The 19,475-nt window shown below is 39.7% G+C and overlaps 1 protein-coding gene across 4 annotated transcripts; it reads left to right on the forward strand.

The window, feature by feature from the left end:
* Positions 1–1,463: 1,463 nt before the first annotated feature.
* Positions 1,464–19,275, forward strand: LOC145785516 (uncharacterized). 4 transcript variants are annotated; one of them, XR_014291183.1, is made up of 9 exons: positions 1,464–1,658; positions 5,478–5,562; positions 6,165–6,300; positions 6,769–6,958; positions 9,961–10,101; positions 14,918–15,017; positions 15,341–15,406; positions 15,757–15,879; positions 17,221–17,313. XR_014291183.1 is itself a non-coding variant. In XM_082597171.1 (9 exons), the coding sequence occupies exons 1-9, from the start codon at positions 1,516–1,518 to the stop codon at positions 19,157–19,159; spliced, it is 1,128 nt and encodes a 375-aa protein (XP_082453297.1). In that variant the 5' UTR covers positions 1,464–1,515; the 3' UTR covers positions 19,160–19,275. The 4 variants fall into 4 exon arrangements, 3 of the variants coding, with proteins under 3 accessions (XP_082453297.1, XP_082453298.1, XP_082453299.1); XM_082597171.1 differs by lacking the exon at positions 15,757–15,879 and adding an exon at positions 18,986–19,275; XM_082597172.1 differs by lacking the exons at positions 15,757–15,879; positions 17,221–17,313 and adding an exon at positions 18,986–19,275.
* The last annotated feature ends 200 nt before the right edge of the window (positions 19,276–19,475 follow it).

The following is a 19,475-nucleotide window of genomic DNA, read 5'->3' on the forward strand; positions in this document are numbered from 1 at the left end:
GGAAAGGTAGGCGAGAAAAAGGAACCGGCCGCCCTACTCTTAGTGCTGATGGTTTAGCACCGGTAGTCTACAATGAGAGCCTTATCTTCTCATATCCTACACTTGAATCAAGTATGGGACCATCCTTACTAGATGTAATGCAATCTATGGTAGGCTACCGTACTTTTCCATGCGTGCAGTATGATCCACGGTAAATTGACATAGCCTAACTGACATATGTGACATTTTTTTTCCTTCAAAAACAGTACGGTAGTAGCCTACAATTCGACAATTTTGTTGATCCGACACGTTGCCGATTTTGTGATAGTATTGAGAATATAAGGCGTCTTGGAGGACACAAATTTTGATATTTTATGATTTATTAAAAGAAATTGAATTTACGCGTGAATAAGTTGTTTTGTATATTGAAGCATTACATGAAGAGACAGCATCATCTGCAAACCTCCTGAATCAATGTTGCCAGATGACAAACTTTGTGTCAAATTTGTAAAAATTTTAAGGTCGTTGGATAAAAAATTAAGCAGCCGAGTCTAGTTCAGGCTACGACAACGCTTGCTAAGTTAAATTAATTTTAATGCAGCCCAGAAGCAAATGCATATACAAAAGAGTAAGCCATGGGATTTAAATTTTTTTAATTCTTTGCATCAAAATATGGCTTAGGCCTAATATGTGCAACTTGCATAAATGCTATCATACAGTGTTAATACTATTTCAACTTTTTATTGATCGCTAGTTCTAGTAGGGTTACCAAAGAACCGGTGTAGTAGCCTAGCCTATATAATGTATTAAAATATCAATTGGATGAGGTAGGCTATTTTTTTCAGTAACTATACAGGTAAGGTATTGATTAGGCCTAGACGTAGCTTAGTTTAATTTGAAACAGAAAACAGACATAGGCAAATAGGTGCCTGATCATTCTTCTGTTGCATGACATTGCTTTTTAGGCAGTGGCTATATAGTTACCATAATAATGTTGCCAGATAAAGAATTCTGCCCTAATTTGAGAAAAGTTTAAACTCGTTAAAGACAAAAACTCGTAATTTAGAAGTCCTGGACAGAGAACAAAATTCTATTCCAACCCTAACTCTTACTTTAATTTTAAACTTGCCACAAAACAATGCTTTTTAATCACAAATGGGTAAAAATAACCACTCCGTAATTTTTGTAGTAACATACAATCAAAATACAGGGTAAATTGTCATCAATAGGCTACTAGCCTATATAGCTTTCACACGATCAAACCTTGTGGAATGTGGATACGCAGTTCATTTGTAACAAATTTGCACTGGCAATGCTTATGTTGTGTGTATGCAGTAAAAAAATATTCGCCATTCTGCCTACCAGAAATGGACTCTTTAGTATCAGAGTAATATTTGGAGAAGGCTAAACGTTGTTCACCTGATAGACCAATAAAACGGTACCTATTATTGATTGTCTAAATTTGAATTATTTTGTGCAGGTTACAATTCGAACAAAGTAGCCTATACTGTATGTTAGATATAGGGAAGCTATGCAATGAGTAGTACCAGTACATCAACAAATAAACGTGTGAGTTTCGATAAAGGCCAAAGCGGAAGTAACGAACTGTTTCCTGAAACTGATAAAAAAGATAAGCCTCGTATTACTCCTCATGGTGATATAAAAGTTTTAACAACAGTGTAAGTTTACGTATCGTGGCACTAGAGTGAAGAGGATTTTTTTTCATATAAAAAAACAGATGTCTTACAAGTGGCGTTTAGGCCTAATAACAATAACTTTTGAAGTGATTTTGGTCATCTGCCACCCGCACCCAGGTGGCTAAATGCCCCGAAAGATCATGTGACTTCCTAAACCGGCAAAAATCTCATCTTTGAAGCGGTTAAACTATAAAACTGTTTTTTGGCGTAAATTGCTCAGAAGGTTCATGTTTATATCTGCTACAATACAACATTTGCTTTTAAATGTAGGCTACCACATCGATCACAAATTGGCAAAAGCACAATCACCTGAACAAGCAACAATAGCCTAATCATTTCTTCATAGTAGGCTATTTATTTGACTAAGTCGATATCGCCGGTAAATTGTGTTTTTGCCAATTTCTGATCGATATGGTAGCCTACATTCAGAAACAAATCTTGCATTAGGGCCAGTGGTTCTTAACCTTTACTAACCTGCCGAACCCTTACGCTAATCTGTAAGCTTTCGTTGAACCCCAAATTTTCGCTGAGTCACAAAAACAAAGTCTACCATATTTAATAGTAATAAGCTACATTACTCTATCAATGAGACTTCTGCTGTTGTTTTTCTGAGACCAATAGTGAAATTCAAGGCTTTGTCTCGAAACAGCAATTCTCATGTCATTTTCGCATGCAAACCGGTTTCGTTTTTGTGTTTTAACATACACCAGAATAGAAAGCGCATGCTCTCATAAATAAGTGGTTCCGAATGGCATGAGAACTTCAACGGCAACTTTTGTAATAAGGGAATAACTTTCCATAATTTGTTTGCGCCAAAACGTCTGAAGATTTGTTGTGTTGAACTTTCTTTTTTGCACCTCGCTTTCTTGAAGCTCGATAATGCCATTCAAGTATGGACTGTTTATATCGGATGTTGTACTCAGTGTTGTACGTTGACGCCGTCAACTTTTTTGTTGACGCTGAGGCTAACGCCGTCAATTTCTTTTTTAGTTGACGGAAGTGATAGCGCCGTCAACTATTTGGCCGATTTTAAGCGTCAAGCGCTATGCGTCATTTTTTGTTTTCATGGAAATCTCGTTTCACAATTAGAGTTTCACGATGTATTCTGGCCATCGCGACTCATCCGAATTACCGGCTTTCGCGTTGGTTGGAATGGCTTCCTGGAATACAAGCGGAAGAAGTTCGCCAAATGGTGATCACTCATATCGTGAGCAGTATCGAGAACGAGAGATCAAAGAGAGAAAGAGGAAAATCAATGAATGTCATCGCGCAGTGCCGGATTAACCGTTAGGCAAAGTAGGCACGTGCCTACAAGCCAGTCAAAATTTCAGGCCACTTTAAAATCAGTAGAAAGTTAGTCATGTTTTCAAAATAATTATTTTCTAAACTAATAATTATGTATTTATCTTGATAGCTCTGTTTTTCCAGATGAAAAATAGGTTGCAAAAATCGTTAAAAAAAAAAAATTGAAACATGTTGCCACTTCCTTTTTGATGTTTTTAAAAATTCGCATTTCCTTTGGGTCGTCGTCGTGTGAGCGTCTGGGGCCGAGGGTCTATCCTTTTACCACCCCAGATTCACGATGTTCCCGGACTACACTGGAAGGCTACTAGAGAGCAGCCAGTCTTTGGTTTCATCATCCATGACACGCAGACCTTCCACTCTGTTAGGTGGCTTGAAGATGGAGCAGTCATTGATGACGTGGTCTGCGGTCTGTTCCTCGGCACCACATTCACAGGAGGAGGAAGAGGCCATTCCCCATTGGTGCATGGTTGAGCGGAAAAGCCCGACGCTCGTACGGAGACGGTTAAGGCGCACCCATGCCTGTCTTGGTAGTGTTAGACCGATGGGGCGTGTGTCGGCGTCGGGGATGAACGAATAGAGTCTGGTGGCGGTTGACTTCCATTCAGAACTCCATTTATGGTCCGCCCAAGCAGCCGCAGAGATGTCTTGTACATTAGCTTTGTTAATAAGAAGTTGAGCGGGTGACGGGTTGAGCGGGTTGCGTCCGTTGGGTTCTTCTCTTCTCTCGTTTGACTTGTAGTAGCTTAGATTGGCAATGCCTCATCGTGCAGCCATGATACGGTAGTTGGGTCCAGTTTTCGAATACCAATGATTCCACTTGGGGGCCGTAAGATGGGGCATTCGTGGAGTATGTGTTGCATTGTTTGTTCTACCGCTCCGCAGACACATATCGGCGTATTACGCAACCCCCACCTAAATAGATTAGCTCCAGTGCAGCCAACGTCACATCTGATCCTGTTCAATGTGACCCATGCCTTTCCTGAGAGGTCTGCTCCAGGAGGGATGGAGAGTGCTGGTATAACTGAAAACTGGGGAGGGATATGTGGCAGCTCGTTCCATTCCTGGGCCCATGTTTCCATGCAGCTGAAGTTTTTATCCACAAGCTGTGTAGCATATCGATGGAATGGGCGCCTTGATGACAGGCGTTGGGGTCTGACTGGTCCATATCTTTGGGAGTGACTGTGGAGAAGGTGTTGAGGATCGAGTTTTGCATGCAAAGCCAGTTTGTGAGAGGCTTCTTCCCTACGGACATGAGCAGGAGCAATGCCAGCCAAAGTTGGCAGATAAGCAGTAGGAGTGGGGCGGAGACAGCCAGTGATGATGCGCAAGGTGTCGTTAATGCATACATCCATCTTTTTTATGTGTCTGCTACGGTTCCACACAGCTGTGGCATATTCGGCTGAGCTGTAGACCAAGGCTATTGCACTTGTACGCAAGATTGATGCTCGGGCTCCCCATCCTGTTCCTTCAAGGCTTCTCAAGAGGTTATTTCTCGAGGTAACTTTGGCACGGAGTGACTCGATGTGGGGTCTGTAGGTCAACTGTCGGTCAAGTTTTACTCCAAGGTAAGTTGGGTTTGGAGTATGGTTGAGGATTTCTGTATATGGTAAAGGATTTCCTTTTAGCGAGACAGACAGTTGACGCTGGGATTCCCGATTATTTAGATGGAAAGCGGAGATTGTTGTTTTCGACGCATTCAGTTTTGCCGGAATGGCCGTGTGTTAATACTTTAGAGGACGTTCGCGCCGAACCCCTGAAACAGCTTCGTCGAACCCCAGGGGTTTGATCAAACCCTGGTTAAGAACCACTGAGGCTATAGCAGATATAAACATCGACCTTCTGAGTATTTTAAGCCAAAAAACAGTTTAGCAGCAAGCTTAACCGGTTCAATAGTTATGAGATTTTCGCCCATTCAAGAGGTCATATGACCTTTTGGGGAATTTAGCCACCTGGATGCAGGTGGTAGATAATAACGTCTTAATTGAGGCTTTTGTGGTAACCAATGGAGGTAGCTCTTTGTCATTCTGATATATTTTTTGCAGATTAAGTTAAGATACTATTTAATATCTTTTCAGGTATTACTGATTTATGGCTTTTGCATATTTTTCGGGACCTTCTGATGATCCCCCTTTTAGGGTGAAACAGGCTGTAGAAGTTTTAGTGAATAATAACTATATTTGATGTAATTTGCTCTGCTTGGCTTTTAGCTTGGCATTGCGCACTTTTTCTAGCATTGATAGTATTTATTGTTTAATTGACCATACCTGTGCAGTGGATAAAAAGCCGACCAGTGGGTAGCTAATTAGCTTAAATGTAGGCTATAATCTTTATAATTCCTGACTTTTATCTTCTAAAATAGACAATTGAACTCTTCTTTGGGTCGTCGTCGTGTGAGCGTCTGGGGCCGAGGGTCTATCCTTTTCATCGACCAGTGGGTAGCTAATTAGCTTAACTGTATAATCTTTATAATCCCTGACTTTTATCTTCTAAAATTAGACAATTGAACTCTCCTGGATTCATCTGCAAATTTTCAGAAACCGGTGAAGTGCTTGCGGTTGGTTTAACAAATGGAGATATCCAGGTTATTTTATTTTAATAATAGTTGATTCGCATTTTATCTTTATCTTCGAACTGAGAAATCATCTAAAAGTTTTTCCTTGATAGTTTTGCATTGAGTCTTTGAACTACTGACGCAGGCCGGTCACTGAGATGAGAAGATTCCGATTTTTGTTGAAATACAAATATGAATTATTCCATCTGAGCTTACTTGGTGCCGCTGAATGGAGAGCGGTCCTCAAATGCGTTGCTCAAACGCACACCTCGAGAGTCGGACCAGCGCTGGTTGATCTTGACGTTTCTTTGAGCACAAAGTTCTCATTATACTAAGTCTTAGACACTAACGAGAGTAGGGTGGCCAGTTCCTTTCTCTCGGCCGCCTTTCCTCCAGAAACTATGCCCATCTAATTATTACATCCTGGGTAGAGGTGAGCTGTGTTCCTCAACAGTCAAGACTCGAACCAGGATTGCGTGATTGGAGATAGAGGGCCTTATCCGCTGCGCAATCCCATTGTGTGATATACGGTTTTGTTTTGGTTTATTTGAAACCCAAATAATATACTGACATCCAGCATGGATTATTCACAACTAAATACTGTTTTTCAACAGTCAATTGTTATTGGATAGATATACGGAGGATCAGATTATGTTTTGGTTTCCAAATTATCCGATGAGCACACTAAAGCCGACCGTCTTCCGGTGACATCGATAAACTTTATTCCACCGAGACTTTCTGACCGAGGAGAATTACTTGTAGCAACATGTATGTAAAAGGGTGGTTTTTAATTTCAGATAGTGTTAATTTGACTACAACATGCAGTAGATTCAGTTTCGCTTGTAACAACATGATCGATGTTTACTTCACCAATGTTTATACAAACAACCTGTTTTAGCCTGATGGGCCAACCTGAACCCGCACCATCAGGCTAAAACAGGTCGTTTGTATCTAAATTTGTGAAGTTTACTACAACGTGTTTTAACGATTTACTTCAGCTTTTGAGAAGTGACTTAAAAAGTAATCGAAAGAAACTTTCCACAGTTTAAGTTAAATTTCATCAACCAGTAGCATTCAATTTCGCAGGATTGCCATAAACTGCCTCAACGTTGCGTTAAATCTATTTTTCGAAGAGATTGATTTGAGATAGGCTATAGTGTTGAAATTTGCGTGCCCAATAGTTTGATTTTATCTTTCCAGGTATGTATCGGTCTTGTCTAACGTTTTGTTCTGCAGATGCCAGTGGGACAATAAAGTTTTGGAGTATTGACACAGGAGAGGTTGTGCAAACAATTCATGCACATTTTCAGTTACTGACGGGCGCTTTAACGCCCACTGCGGATCAATTAATTGTGGCTGGAAGTTCAGAAGATATATTTGTTTATGACGTCACATCAGGAAGGAAAATCAATACTTGTCATCCAAGGTAAAATCGATACCGATCGCATTATATCAAAGTTGTTATCATACTTTGATCAGTGGCGCCGCCAGACCTTCAACAATGGGGGGCAAAATATTGACAGTGCAAGACAATAGCGTAGCCAAAAATTTTGAAAGGGGGGTTGTTGACAGCCGGCGGGCGCAGCCCGAAGGCGACACTTAGCGGCGGGGGTCTGGGGGGCCTCCCCCAAAAAATTTTGAAAAATTACTTTCAGTTTGGTGCATTCTGAGAGCATTTTCAACAAAATTGTGGGTATGAATATTTCTGTAAAACGGTGCTGTGCGGTGGCATAGCAAAAAGATAAGATCATGTTTTCTTCGGCATTTTTCGGAAATAAAGCTAAGTCTCTATGTTTTCTTGTTGCTAATTCCAGACTGAGATGTTTGAATGTTTGGTATTGGCAAAACTCGCTCTTTTAATGCAGTTTCGTTTAAAATTAGGCAAACTTTGTTTTAGAGACGTAGGTTGATTGCTTTTTTTGCGAGATTATTACAGTTTTATTATTTATCAATTTTCTCCTTGGTTGATTCAAAAAGCGATCTTATTCCGGTAAGTCACTAACTTTTATGCTCTGAAGTCAACCCAAAGTTTAGAAAATGTAACGTCATAGACGTCATACATCTTGATGAGTGTCAAACAAAAAGCTTTGAGACAATGAAGTTACTTTAGGCTATTTCTGATATATTCAAGTTTTGCATAACGAATACCTGTTTAGATGTTAATCTAGATCGAACAAGCGATCTCAGCAGTTGCAGATGGCTTGCATCCTTGCACAGTTTGACGAGAAATTACATCATAGGCTAAAGCTTTTCTTGTAAACAATGTATTAACATCCGTAAATTCAATTTGAAAGGTTGAAATCCCCGAACCCCCCTCCCTTGGCTACGCCACTGGTGCAAGACATGCAAGACAGTGGTATATTATTTAATTTCTCTTGTTTTCTACCAGGGCTGGAAAAAATGTTTAGCTTCCCGGGAATCTGTTTTTTAAAGAAAAAATTTCCCGCGGCTTACAATCACGATAATGAGAACCTTATATTTTACTGATCTCGGGGGCTGACGTAAACCTTAAAAGTCATGTCGACATATTCTTGATGCCCCCCTTATCGAAAATTGTTCTTTGTAATACCGCTTTGAAGGAGGATTACGAGTTACGACTATGAACAAAAAAATTAATTTTAAACTTCATTTTGAATTGAAAAGACATGACGTAATGTCTTCCAACCTTAGTTATATATTTTTTCATTACGTAACGTCTTGTAGGAATAAATTGAAAATCAGTATGATCACTCAAAATGAAAGCAATGGGGCTACGAATCCTCACTAAACCAATCAATCAATGGTCTTGTTGCACCGAAGATGACAACCTTAAATTTTACTGATCTCCGGAGCTGACGTAAACCTTAAGGCATAGATCTGTTGACTCAAAGCAAACCCTTTGAAGGTTGGGGGGGGGGGGGCTGTCAATTCAACTTTTTTGTATCAACAGTTGTATCTCTAAAACCATTGAGACTGCAACTACGAGATTTCTTGACTTTTCCTAACTTTTATTCACCTCTATTGAGCTAAAATTTTGAGCGAAGGAATAAAGGTTATAAATTGAAAAATATATGGCATTTAATTCTCAGCACATCCTCTGAAATATTTCATATTCTATTGTGAAACATTCTCCCACCGGCTGGATGAAAGTAATTAATTTGGCCCATGTCTCGTTAATCCTAACTGTTTCACAGCGTGAAGGGCATTGGCTGTATGTAAAATAATGTAAAAAAAAAAATTAATTACAACATTACAATGCACGTTCTTCATTACTCTACCAAAAAATAATGTGTAAACTCACGCTACAAATTACACTCATAAGTGACCTCAACATTTCAACGTAATGAGCAGTTCTAAAATTCACATAGTTTTAATTTTTGGATATGCTCAGCGTGAATAATTTTAAAAAGTGAATCCCAAATTGTGAAACCTTTCCAAAATAACAGAGATATCACTCCTAAAGCATAAGAAGAATCGACAGCCCCCCCCCCCCCAAACTGAGCAAGACTCCAGGAGCCCAACCTTCTAAGGGTTAAAAGTCATGTCGACTTATTCTTGATGCCCTCCTTATCGAAAATTGTTCTTTGTAGTACCGCTTTGAAGGTGGATTACGAGTTACGACTATGAACAAAAGAATAAATTTTAAACTTCAATTTGCATTGAAAATACATGACGTAATGTCTTCCAACCTTATCACATTTTTTCATTACGTAATATTTACAATTTACCACCACCAAACCACTTTTGACGATCGAATTTGTTAATTTATTATTCGGTAAAATGTTTAGATGATGTCACGTCATTACGCCGATTTGAGATATAATTTCATTTATGACGTCGTATGGATGAAAAACTTTAACAAGTTTTATACTCTGCTGAGATTAAAGAAGAAACATAAAGGATAAATATTGGAAAAATTGAGACTTCTTTACAACTTAAGAATTGAACAAATCAAAACTGCTGAAACAAAACGTTTTGTTTAAGTGAAAGAATCGCTGCAAGCAACCAATGCCAAAATGCGCGCGGAAGAAGTCATGGGAGTGAGTGTGAGGTATCAAAAATTTAACAAGTTGTTATTTTTCTACATCAATGTGACGTTAACTAGTTAAAACTTTAAAAAGTCTATAGCCTATCTTTGCTTCTGTAGAAAATCTTTTTATCTACTGTACAATTTAGTCATCAAGGTTTTCCATACTTTTTTTTAAAAGAGAGAGCTTTTACCCCCCATTGCAACTTGAGTTGACTTACTTGAGGTTGGGATCCAAATATTAAAAATATAATATTAATATGTATCAATAAAAAAAGATATTAAAAAGATGATGCCCAAAACATTGGGGGGGGGGGCAGCTGCCCCGCCTGCCCCCCCCTGCCGGCGCCACTGACTTTGATCGTTTATTGGCAAGTGTTTTCATAAACTTTTGGTACAGGTTTTATAATTTTTTGTTTCAGTGAAGGTCGTTTCGTGATGGACGGTCACAGGTTTCGAATATGCGCTCTCAAGCATCATCCGGGAGAAGACAACGTTTTCCTTTCTGGTGGATGGGATGATACGGTCCAGATATGGGACCAGCGAGAGGAACATGCTTCAAGGTAAGACTTGGTATGTCAATGCGGTTCAACTGCTTTGGAGTCCAACAACTTTTGTGGTTCAACTGCTTTGGAGCGACATGGCAGTTTGCAATAATCTTGCAACTTCCACAAAATATAAGCCTTCGAAATTTTCAATTAAAAAGCAGATAGGGCTATTTGTAAAATTTGAAGTTAAAAAAAGGTTAAATAATTGTACTTTTAACAAGGGCTGTAGAGGGGCAAAAATATACGACTCCAACTCCTCGGTTTATAACTGGCCGACTCCGGACACCGCAAATTTTTTCCGACTCCACAGACCTTTTCTTAACAAAACAAAGTGTCCAATTCTGCTCACTACTCGCATTTTGATCGAAAAAGTGGTGTAATGCACTTGACATACCGCTATAATCACCGAGATTGACAGTGAAGTTTCCGTTTATCGAAGTGTTGTGTGTGAATTATCCATCTGTTAAGTAGGCTACCGCTGAATGGCGAGCAGTCCTTATAGCGTGTTGCTCAAGAGTACACCCCGATAGCCCAATCAGCGCTGATCCTGCATTTCTTTGAGCACAAAGTCGGGCGCTTAACCAACTGAGCTATATAGTGGCGTAAGAACTTTCATGTGAAGAGCACTATTTTCTAAAGGATTTGAAGCGATAACATTGAAATGAGACATTTTTGAAAAGTGTGTTCTTCAAGCTTCTGCAGAATAACTTTTATCTCTACACCCAACGCCATTATTACTACTGGTAAGATTCTCGGAACGTTTTTCGTCTACTCGTTCTTATTCTATATCCGTGCTCGAAATCGATCACGGGGTAGAGGCAATTATCGTAAAGTTTCTTGCCCAGAGAAACAACAGCAAGTGCGGGTGGCTGGAGTCAAACATGCAGGCTCTCGACTGCGAGCCCAACGCGCTAACCACTCGGCCACTGCTGCCGACTAACCCTAGAGTTCCGCGGAACCCTAGGGTTTTGCGGAATGTGCGATGGGGCCCGGGAGTTTAAAGTCTTTCGAGAGGGTTTCTTCTTTTTTGAGGCCGATTGATGTTTTGCTTCACTGTATTGATTTGTCATTCTGAATTTTTGATCACCTTGCCACATTCACACTTCAAGTAGGCCCGTTACTAACAGGCCATCTCTGACTTCGTGACTTTTGTAATAGCTGTTGCCTATATTTTTTGAAATGTGTAATTCCTTTTTGAAGACGTCCTTGCTTGGCGGTTTGATTAATATTATGCTTTATATTTCGCATTTGAGTTGCAAGTACAGACGTTTTCGGTCAAATTTAGGTCCAAAGTTGTGAAGCATGTAGTCAAAATTTCAAGTTTTTAGTTCAAAAAGTTGGTTGTCCTTGTCGCAACGAAATAGTTGAATTTCTTAAAGCAATTGTGATTTCTAAATTTTCGTTATTAGAGGTACCGTGGTAAACGCGAAAGTAAGTCAGGGGTTTCTGCGAGGACAAAAAGGTTGAATAGCGCTGCTATATGCACTCTAATTTGTAGACGAAAGATAATTGACCTATCTTCAATCAGATGTCAAGTTAATGAAATAAACGCATGGTATTCTTTCTGAGCTGGGTGACTGAATTTGTCTTGTAAATTTGATCTCATTTGAATATAATAAAGTCGTTGTATAACATGAAAAGTCCATCACTCTTTAATTACAATAGAATAAAGCCTGGTGAGTGTGTTTAGAAATTGGAGCTCAGCTATGAGCCCTGTAAAAAGCCTGTTGGTTGTGAGATAGTTGCTTTCGATAGTTATGCCTATAATACTTTGTCTATCTACCAGTGGCGTACCGTGACCACTTTGACAGGGTGTTCAGTGACGGCAAAGCAACAGCGGGGGGTCTGGGGGGCCTCCCCCAGAAAAATTTTAAAATTAACATTGAATTTGGTGCGTTCAGAGAGCATTTTCAGCACAAATTCTGAACATGAACAGAACTGACAAAAATAATGTCGGAATGGAGAAGAATACAAAATAGATATTTATTTGACAGCGCATTGAATGAAAGACTTAATAATATCAAACATTAAGTTGCATTTCTAAAGTCACATACTTCAGTTCACTTTAAAGGGGTATTAAAGGAAAAACCTGACTTGGCGATTTTCCACGTTCTTTGTGTTTAACATGCTACCATAAAACGATTTTCAATAAAATTTTGCCCCATTGCGGTCTGACCACCATTGTGGGCGTGCTTTTGTCAGAGCTTTCAAAACGAGATTGGCCTGAGCAACGAAGCGTGCGACTGTAAAGAACGTCATAAAGTCTACGTCATAAAGTCTAGCAATCAACCGATCACGCAATAATTGTTACTGCGGGCGATTTGACTGTAGGCTATGTATGTATTTACATCAAAACAGCACATTTTAACATCAAAACAGCAGACAGTTTGCTTAAAACATCAGATTGGTAACGTGGTTTTTGTTATTGCTGGACTTTATGACGTATTCTTGAGCTGTGTTTGCACGTTTTGGTCATTTTGAAAAAAAATGAAAATAAATGAAACACTGGACTTTGGGCCTTGCCAGCGCCATTGAAAACAAATTTTTTGGGGTAATTGTTTTTGAAATGTATTCTTGAATGTTCAGTTTACTCATTTTAATGCTTAATTCCGGTTTGAAATTTTCCTTTAGTATGCCTTTAATGATTTACTTCATGCAAGGATTAGGCACGGTCGCAACACCTTGAGAAATGTACAAGCGAATTAAAAACAAACAGGTGAAAGTTAAAACAAAAAACAATAGCAAAGCAAGTCGATGATAAACAAGAAAAGAAAGTCGATTGCTATGTTGGTCGGCTGTACTTTTATCCGCCGTACTACTTAGTAAAAACGAAAATGTTTAACACTTCGACTACAGAAGGAAAATTCATCTATAGCATAATTCGATTCTTCTTGTTTGTGCAATAAATTTTTGAATTACATCGTCGTAGAAAGCTTGCTTTTGCTTCAGTTCTAGCAAAAGTTGTTTCCAACGCTGATCACCTCAAACTCTAATCCAGTGGTTCCCAATCTGGGGGTAAATTACCCCCGGGGGGTAATTTGCCTGTTTTTGGGGGGTAACGAGACTCGATTTAGAAACAGTGAAGCAAGTGAAGGTTGTGAACTTTATAAAAGCGAAGGAATTGAACAGCCGTCTTTTCAAGGAACTGTGCAAGAAGATGGTAGAAAGATACGAAGCATTAGGCTAATGTACCACACAGAAGTACGATGGCGGTCTCGTAGCACATAGATAACCCGCCTGGTCTAACTTCGTGAGGCTGTCCATGTTTTTCTGATAGAAAAGAAGTCCGACTTGGCTGAATACTTCTCAAACCAACAGTGGATTTCTCATCTGGCTGATATCTTTGGTGAATTGGACAAAGGCAATATTTTAATTCAAGGCAAGAATGCAATTGTGATCGACACCAAAGTAGCCGTAGCAGCATTTATCGCAAAGGTTAAATTGTGGAACAAGCGAGTTGGAAGAGGCACAGTGGCGCTGTTTCAGACGCTTGACATGTACCTCGAAGGCAATGGACTTGATTTGACAGCGGTGTTGAACGGCAAAGACATAGCTGACCACTTAGGCCAGCTAGCCAAGAAGATGGACAACTACTTTCCGAATTTGGACACGGCTAGTCGCGAATGGTGCACTGAGCCCTTCACATGCGATGACAGCCAGGCGGATAATGACGACTTTCCGACTAAAGAAGAATTTATCACTCTCCAAATGAACGAAGCGTTGAAACTTGATTTCAAGGGGAAAGGCTTGGAACTCATCTGGTCTAGCAGACTCCAGGACGCACCAACATTAGCGACACAGGCATTAAATATCCTGACATCTTTTTTAACAACGCATCGCTGTGAACAAGGATTTTCAACAGTCTTGGGAATGAAAACAAAGAAGCGCAATCGCCTGATGGATGTCGAAAGCGACGCAAGAATCGCCTTCAGTAATCAGTAGGCTACCACAAAGCCCAGGATCACAAAGCTGGCAGCTGAAGTCCAGGCCCAACTTTCGGATTGAATGTTTACCACGCATTTTTATCTTGTATTCAGTATTGTATTTTGATTGTCATAGTTAGCCCTTTGAAATACTTAGCAATAAACATTTTTGTTTTTGAAAATTTATTGTAGGGGTAATTGGCTCACTTCAAGGTGAAGTTTAGGGTAACAGCCAAAAAATAGTTGGGAACCACTGCTCTAATCCAACAAGCTAAACCTTGCTATTGCCGGGGATTCCCCCAATGACGCGCCAAAGTGTGCAGATCAGCGAGTGCACAGCCTGGCTGATCTAAAACCATTGCTGTTTTCCCTGCCTTGTGACGTCATTTTTCTTAATTGTTTATTTTAAATAGCACTCGCCAAGCTGTCAGTGCACACCCAGCTTAAAGGTAATGACCGAAAAAAATTAAAGGCAATGACCTCAAACGTTGGAGTATTAAAATTAGAAGGAGACGAGTTTTGCAATTGAAAAGAAAGCAATCAGCATGCAGCAAGATGTTAGAATATCACGAAAGTAAAGAACATCGACAACCGATGGAAGTTTTCTTTCTTTCTGGATTTCTTGGGGTGTGCAGTGCACACCTTGAACACCCTGAATATACGCCACTGCTATCTACATTATGCGTTTGTTATTGTTGTCGTATCCAAGCTTACGCCTGGTGGTTGCAGAGTTAGATCAAGCCAACCTTCGTATCCACCTTCAGGTATGCCTTTAAGTGTCCTGCCAAAGACACGTGCTCTTGAGCAGTGTCGAACCTGCGCCCTTTCGAGTGCCGTTCCAGGGCTCTCATCACTCGGCTACGCAGCCGATGTTTGTTATTGATGACACCTCTACGTTTGCAACGCAGGAGAATATCCGGGCCTCACATATGCGGAGAAGGAATAGATTTTGACATAAAACAAGGTGCCATTCTAACAGCGTCTTGGAGAAGAGGGAACGCTCTTCAAGTGAGCGAAAATAAAAGTTATTGCTCAAAAAGGGTTGCTCCGCACACAGGGAACGATTGGCTGATTTAGTAAATCTTCTTGTGAAGAAATTTATTTCTCCGACAGTAAACACTAGTTAAACAATGCATGTGATAATGTAAAATATATATATTTTACATGTCTATGTTCGCATGGTTTCAGTCGTCCGAGTGTGGCCTGCAACATTTGGTTATTCGGTGATACGCAAACTCAACAGTTTGTTTTTGTTTCAAATTGCTTTCTGCACACCGCCAATCTTATATACGCTTACTCATGTTTGCAATGAATAAAATAATATTTTCCAGGTGTGGGATTATGGCACTGCAAATCTTCTTAAGTCGATTCCTGCTGATGCTTCTTGCGATTCGCTGGTAAGATTTTTTTTCTGGACTATAAACAACACTTTCTTATAGTCTAACTCCACATAATATTTGTTTTAGACTAGTGGTTTTCGACCTGGAGGCCGCGACCCCCGTTTGCCTTGTTTCTGAGGATCGCAAATGCCTTTGATAATAAAAATAAACAAAGAAATTCAGTAAATGACATTAAAAATTATTTTCTTGTTTTAAAATAATGGTTTTATATATTGGTCTTCAACTTGGGACAACTAAACACCAACTTGGAAAACTAAGCTTGCTACAACTGTCGCTATAATACTGTAAAATTATTGTGCGGAAGAACCAGGGATATTTATAACTGGCGGATTGGAAACTCTTTTCAGTGCTATACATCAGTAAGGTCAAGGGAAGAACAGTCAACAGTGATACCACGAGGCGTAGTGTAAAGAATGGTCAAGCAGCATATCTCCACTTCGTCAAGTATTCGGATCTCCATCTGAAAACCAGTTGGGTTATGGCTTCTGTAGACTTGCCTCATCAAGGTTTAACCGTTTGCTCACTGGTGTTGGACGATATGGTGTATTCTTTATTGGGTACATTGGCGTACGCAGAAATTTTTTCATGAGGGGGGAAGGTTGAGAAAAATTCATGAGACCATTCTGATCGTAACCAACATGTAGTTCACGGCTGAAACGAAAGTGGACCTATTGTCACTAAACGTACATTTTTCATTGTGCTAATGATTAGGGTTACAAGATGGTCGAGAATGGTAGACAAATATTAGCGTAGGCTACGTTTTTTTTGTTAAAAGTTTGTTGGTTAATGCAAATATGCCATGTAAATCGTGAATGCAATCCACTGTCGATTCAGAATTTGGCCGGTGTTTCCTGTGGAGTACGAAGACGTTTTTCATTTGAGTTACGTTAAGATTGCATTTTGTAGCGAAAAGGAATATATACCTGTTGCAGTGCTTTACTTTGGGACAGAAAAAGGTGGGCTAAAGATGACAAAAGTTTCTACAAACCCTGCGATTAATTATTATTTATTTATCAAACAAAATAAAATTTGAAATAGGTTGTGTCTTGTTTGAAACACCCCTGAGTGAAAGCAATCAGTTTATCTTAAAATAAACACTTTTTACGCAATCCCACGCACGCTCGACGCTTTCTACCATGTAGCCTACGATTATCATGCATTGGCATTTCTTATTTCCTTTCATAGCATAACGAAGCCAAATTGCTGAGGTCTTGAAATCAAAGAAGATAAAAGAATTTTTCGTCAAATTCAAACAAAACATTTTTTTTCAAACGTTTCAACGTAACAGTAAAGTTGCTCCATGCTAGGACGTAAGAGATGTCCAATCAAACTGTTGCCTACTAAACAATAGGTTAGCCATCAGCGAAAAACAGACCAGTTATTCAAGCTGATGGTAAGCCTGGGTCTACAATTGCCTACAGTTTAGCTTCAAGCAGCTGTACTAAACTTATAAATAAACAAAAGCAAGCGAAAAATTTAGAAATTTCGATGTCAGTTACTCAATTTTTCACTTTTTTGTTTCGTTGCAGATAGTTTCTTGGCTATAATTGCTGTATCACAACACAAATACGTGTTCACAAAACTTGATTTACATAAAAACTAACTTAAGAAAAATGGAAGATGACGCATTTAAATAAAGCCATGATAAGCCATAAAACAATACAAAAATTTCAAATATTAAGCTCAATAGGGAAGGTTTAAAACCCCACCCCCCCCCCTCTTGCGTACGCCACTGATTGGGTAACAACCTTCCTTCTCTTCATTCTTAGTTTGCTATGTATTTCCCCAATAAATGAACAATTGTATTGCAGCTTTATTGCGGCCAGTGGTTAGGAAAGAACTCTTTACTTTGTGGAGGTTCAGATAATCCGATTCTACGTGTCATAGACAAAAAGACATCTTTGGTAATGCCATAAATCTTACAGTTTGCGTTTGGTATTAGGCGGTATTAGGTCTATCGTTATTTGGCGCACCACTAATTTCCCAGAATTAAAACTTTTTAAATAAATACTTATGAAACTTAGGCTACCTATTGATTATACTGTACCAGTCAACCGATTTAAGCAGACAGTTTGTCTTTGGCTTTGTTAAGTTTTCAGTGGTTTACCAGAAAATTTACAGCGTAGTACAGTGGCGTAGCCAAGGGGGGGGGGGGGGGTTTTGGGGGTTACAACCCCCCCTTTGGCACGCGTGTGACGTCACGATATTGAGAATGATGCTTTCAGTCTAAAAAAAAAATGCTTAATTTTAAACAAAATTGCATTAAAAGAGCAAGTTTTGCCAATACCAAACATCTTAGCCAGGAATTAGCAACAAGAAAACATAGAGACTTAGCTTTATTTCCGAAAAATGCAGAAGAAAACATGATCTTAACCTTTTGCTATGCCACCAGACACCACCATTTTACAGGAATATTCGTAACTACATTTTTGTTGAAAATGCTCTCAGAATGCACCAAATTCAAAGTAACTTTTCAAAATTTTCTGGGGGAGGCCCCCCAGTCCCCCCGCCGTTGGGTCGTCAAACCCCCCCCCCTTTCAAAATTCCTGGCTACGCTACTGGCGTAGTAGACCGCTAATCAGTAAACTATTGTTTGCTTCACCAATAACTTGTGCTCTGACTGTCCTGGTGACTGTATTTCCGTGGTTCAGCTTTGAGCAAGCAGATGTAGACTGAGACTCAATTTAAATTATCACTGCAATAATGTGGTGACTGTCAAAACGGACGCAATTGAGGGAATAACAAAGCATGGACTTCTAAATAGTAGCATCTGGACTGGAAACTCAATGGGCAACATGAGGCCAAACAGTTGGTACAACAGTTGGCCAACAGTGGACCAACAGGGTTAGTTACTTGGCTGTTGGTCCACTGTTGTACCAACTGTTTGGCCTCATGTTGCCCACTGACTTTCCAGTCCAGATGCTACTATTTAGAAGTCCATGAACAAAGTTTCTGGCATGGGCACTGCCTTAAGCCATTCATGAAGTCACCTAGAGTAGAGCTGATAAATATTCAAAGTAGAATCCTCTAAGAGTCTAAGCTTTACCAGCTCAGTGGCCGAGTGGTTTCGTTTTCGGCTATAGTGCTGGTAGATCATAAGTTAGATTGATTCTGGGTCGGATCATGCCAGACTTTAAAAAGGGTACCGATTGGTTGGTTTTGAATCTTTATCCTCGGACTAACAAAGCCTTGATAGGTTATTCCTGGTAGTTTCACATACTTGTAGAGGCTCTTGACGAAGGGCCGGTTACTGAGATTGGCAGAGTGAAGTTTTCCAATTGTTGAAGTGTTGTCCCGGGTAATTATTCCATTCACTCAGTGCAGCTGAATGGAGAGCAGCCTGAAATGCGTTGCTCAAGCGCACACTCCGAGAGTCGAACCAGCGCGACGTGGTAGTCTTTCTTGCATAACGCAGCGGATAAGTCTGGTAATAAGTAAGCTATAATACGATTATTAGCTAATATCTTATACAAAATTTAAACATGTCGCTTTAAAAACCTCAGCAGTCATAGGCTAGGACAAAAAAAAATCATTATTATTAGTATCTTTAAATATTGGAAACCTTTTTCTTGACAGATTACTGGCATAATCACCGGATTTTCATCTGGGGTTTACAGTATTGATCATGACAGGCACCGCTTAATTCAACATCAGCATCATGCGGTTGACGATGCTTCAATTATCACTGCTGTGGCTGGAAACCATCTGTATTTCTTGTCTAACGATGTGCAGCCTGATCAGCTTAATTAATGGTAGCCCCCAAACGTAGAGATGACATTAGTATATTCAACTATTCAACCTATCTGTTTTGTTTCTGTTGTTGACTTGTTTCACGAGATATTGCGAAAGATCGAAATAAAGTTCCTGTTAAAGCATCGTCTATCTATATAGGCTATGTCAGAAATTTAAGTGGTGACCTAATAAGTAGCCTGACAACCCATATATGTTGAGATGTAGCCCAGTTGTAGGGCCTACTCTTCGTTAATTAGCTCAGTGGTTCCCAACCAGGAAGGAATTTCTCCATAGAGAGGGATTTATATTTTATAAATAAATTGTTTTGTAGGCC

The sequence above is a fragment of the Aplidium turbinatum genome, chromosome 16 (genome assembly GCF_918807975.1).
Source record: "Aplidium turbinatum chromosome 16, kaAplTurb1.1, whole genome shotgun sequence".
Classification (NCBI taxonomy): domain Eukaryota; kingdom Metazoa; phylum Chordata; class Ascidiacea; order Aplousobranchia; family Polyclinidae; genus Aplidium; species Aplidium turbinatum.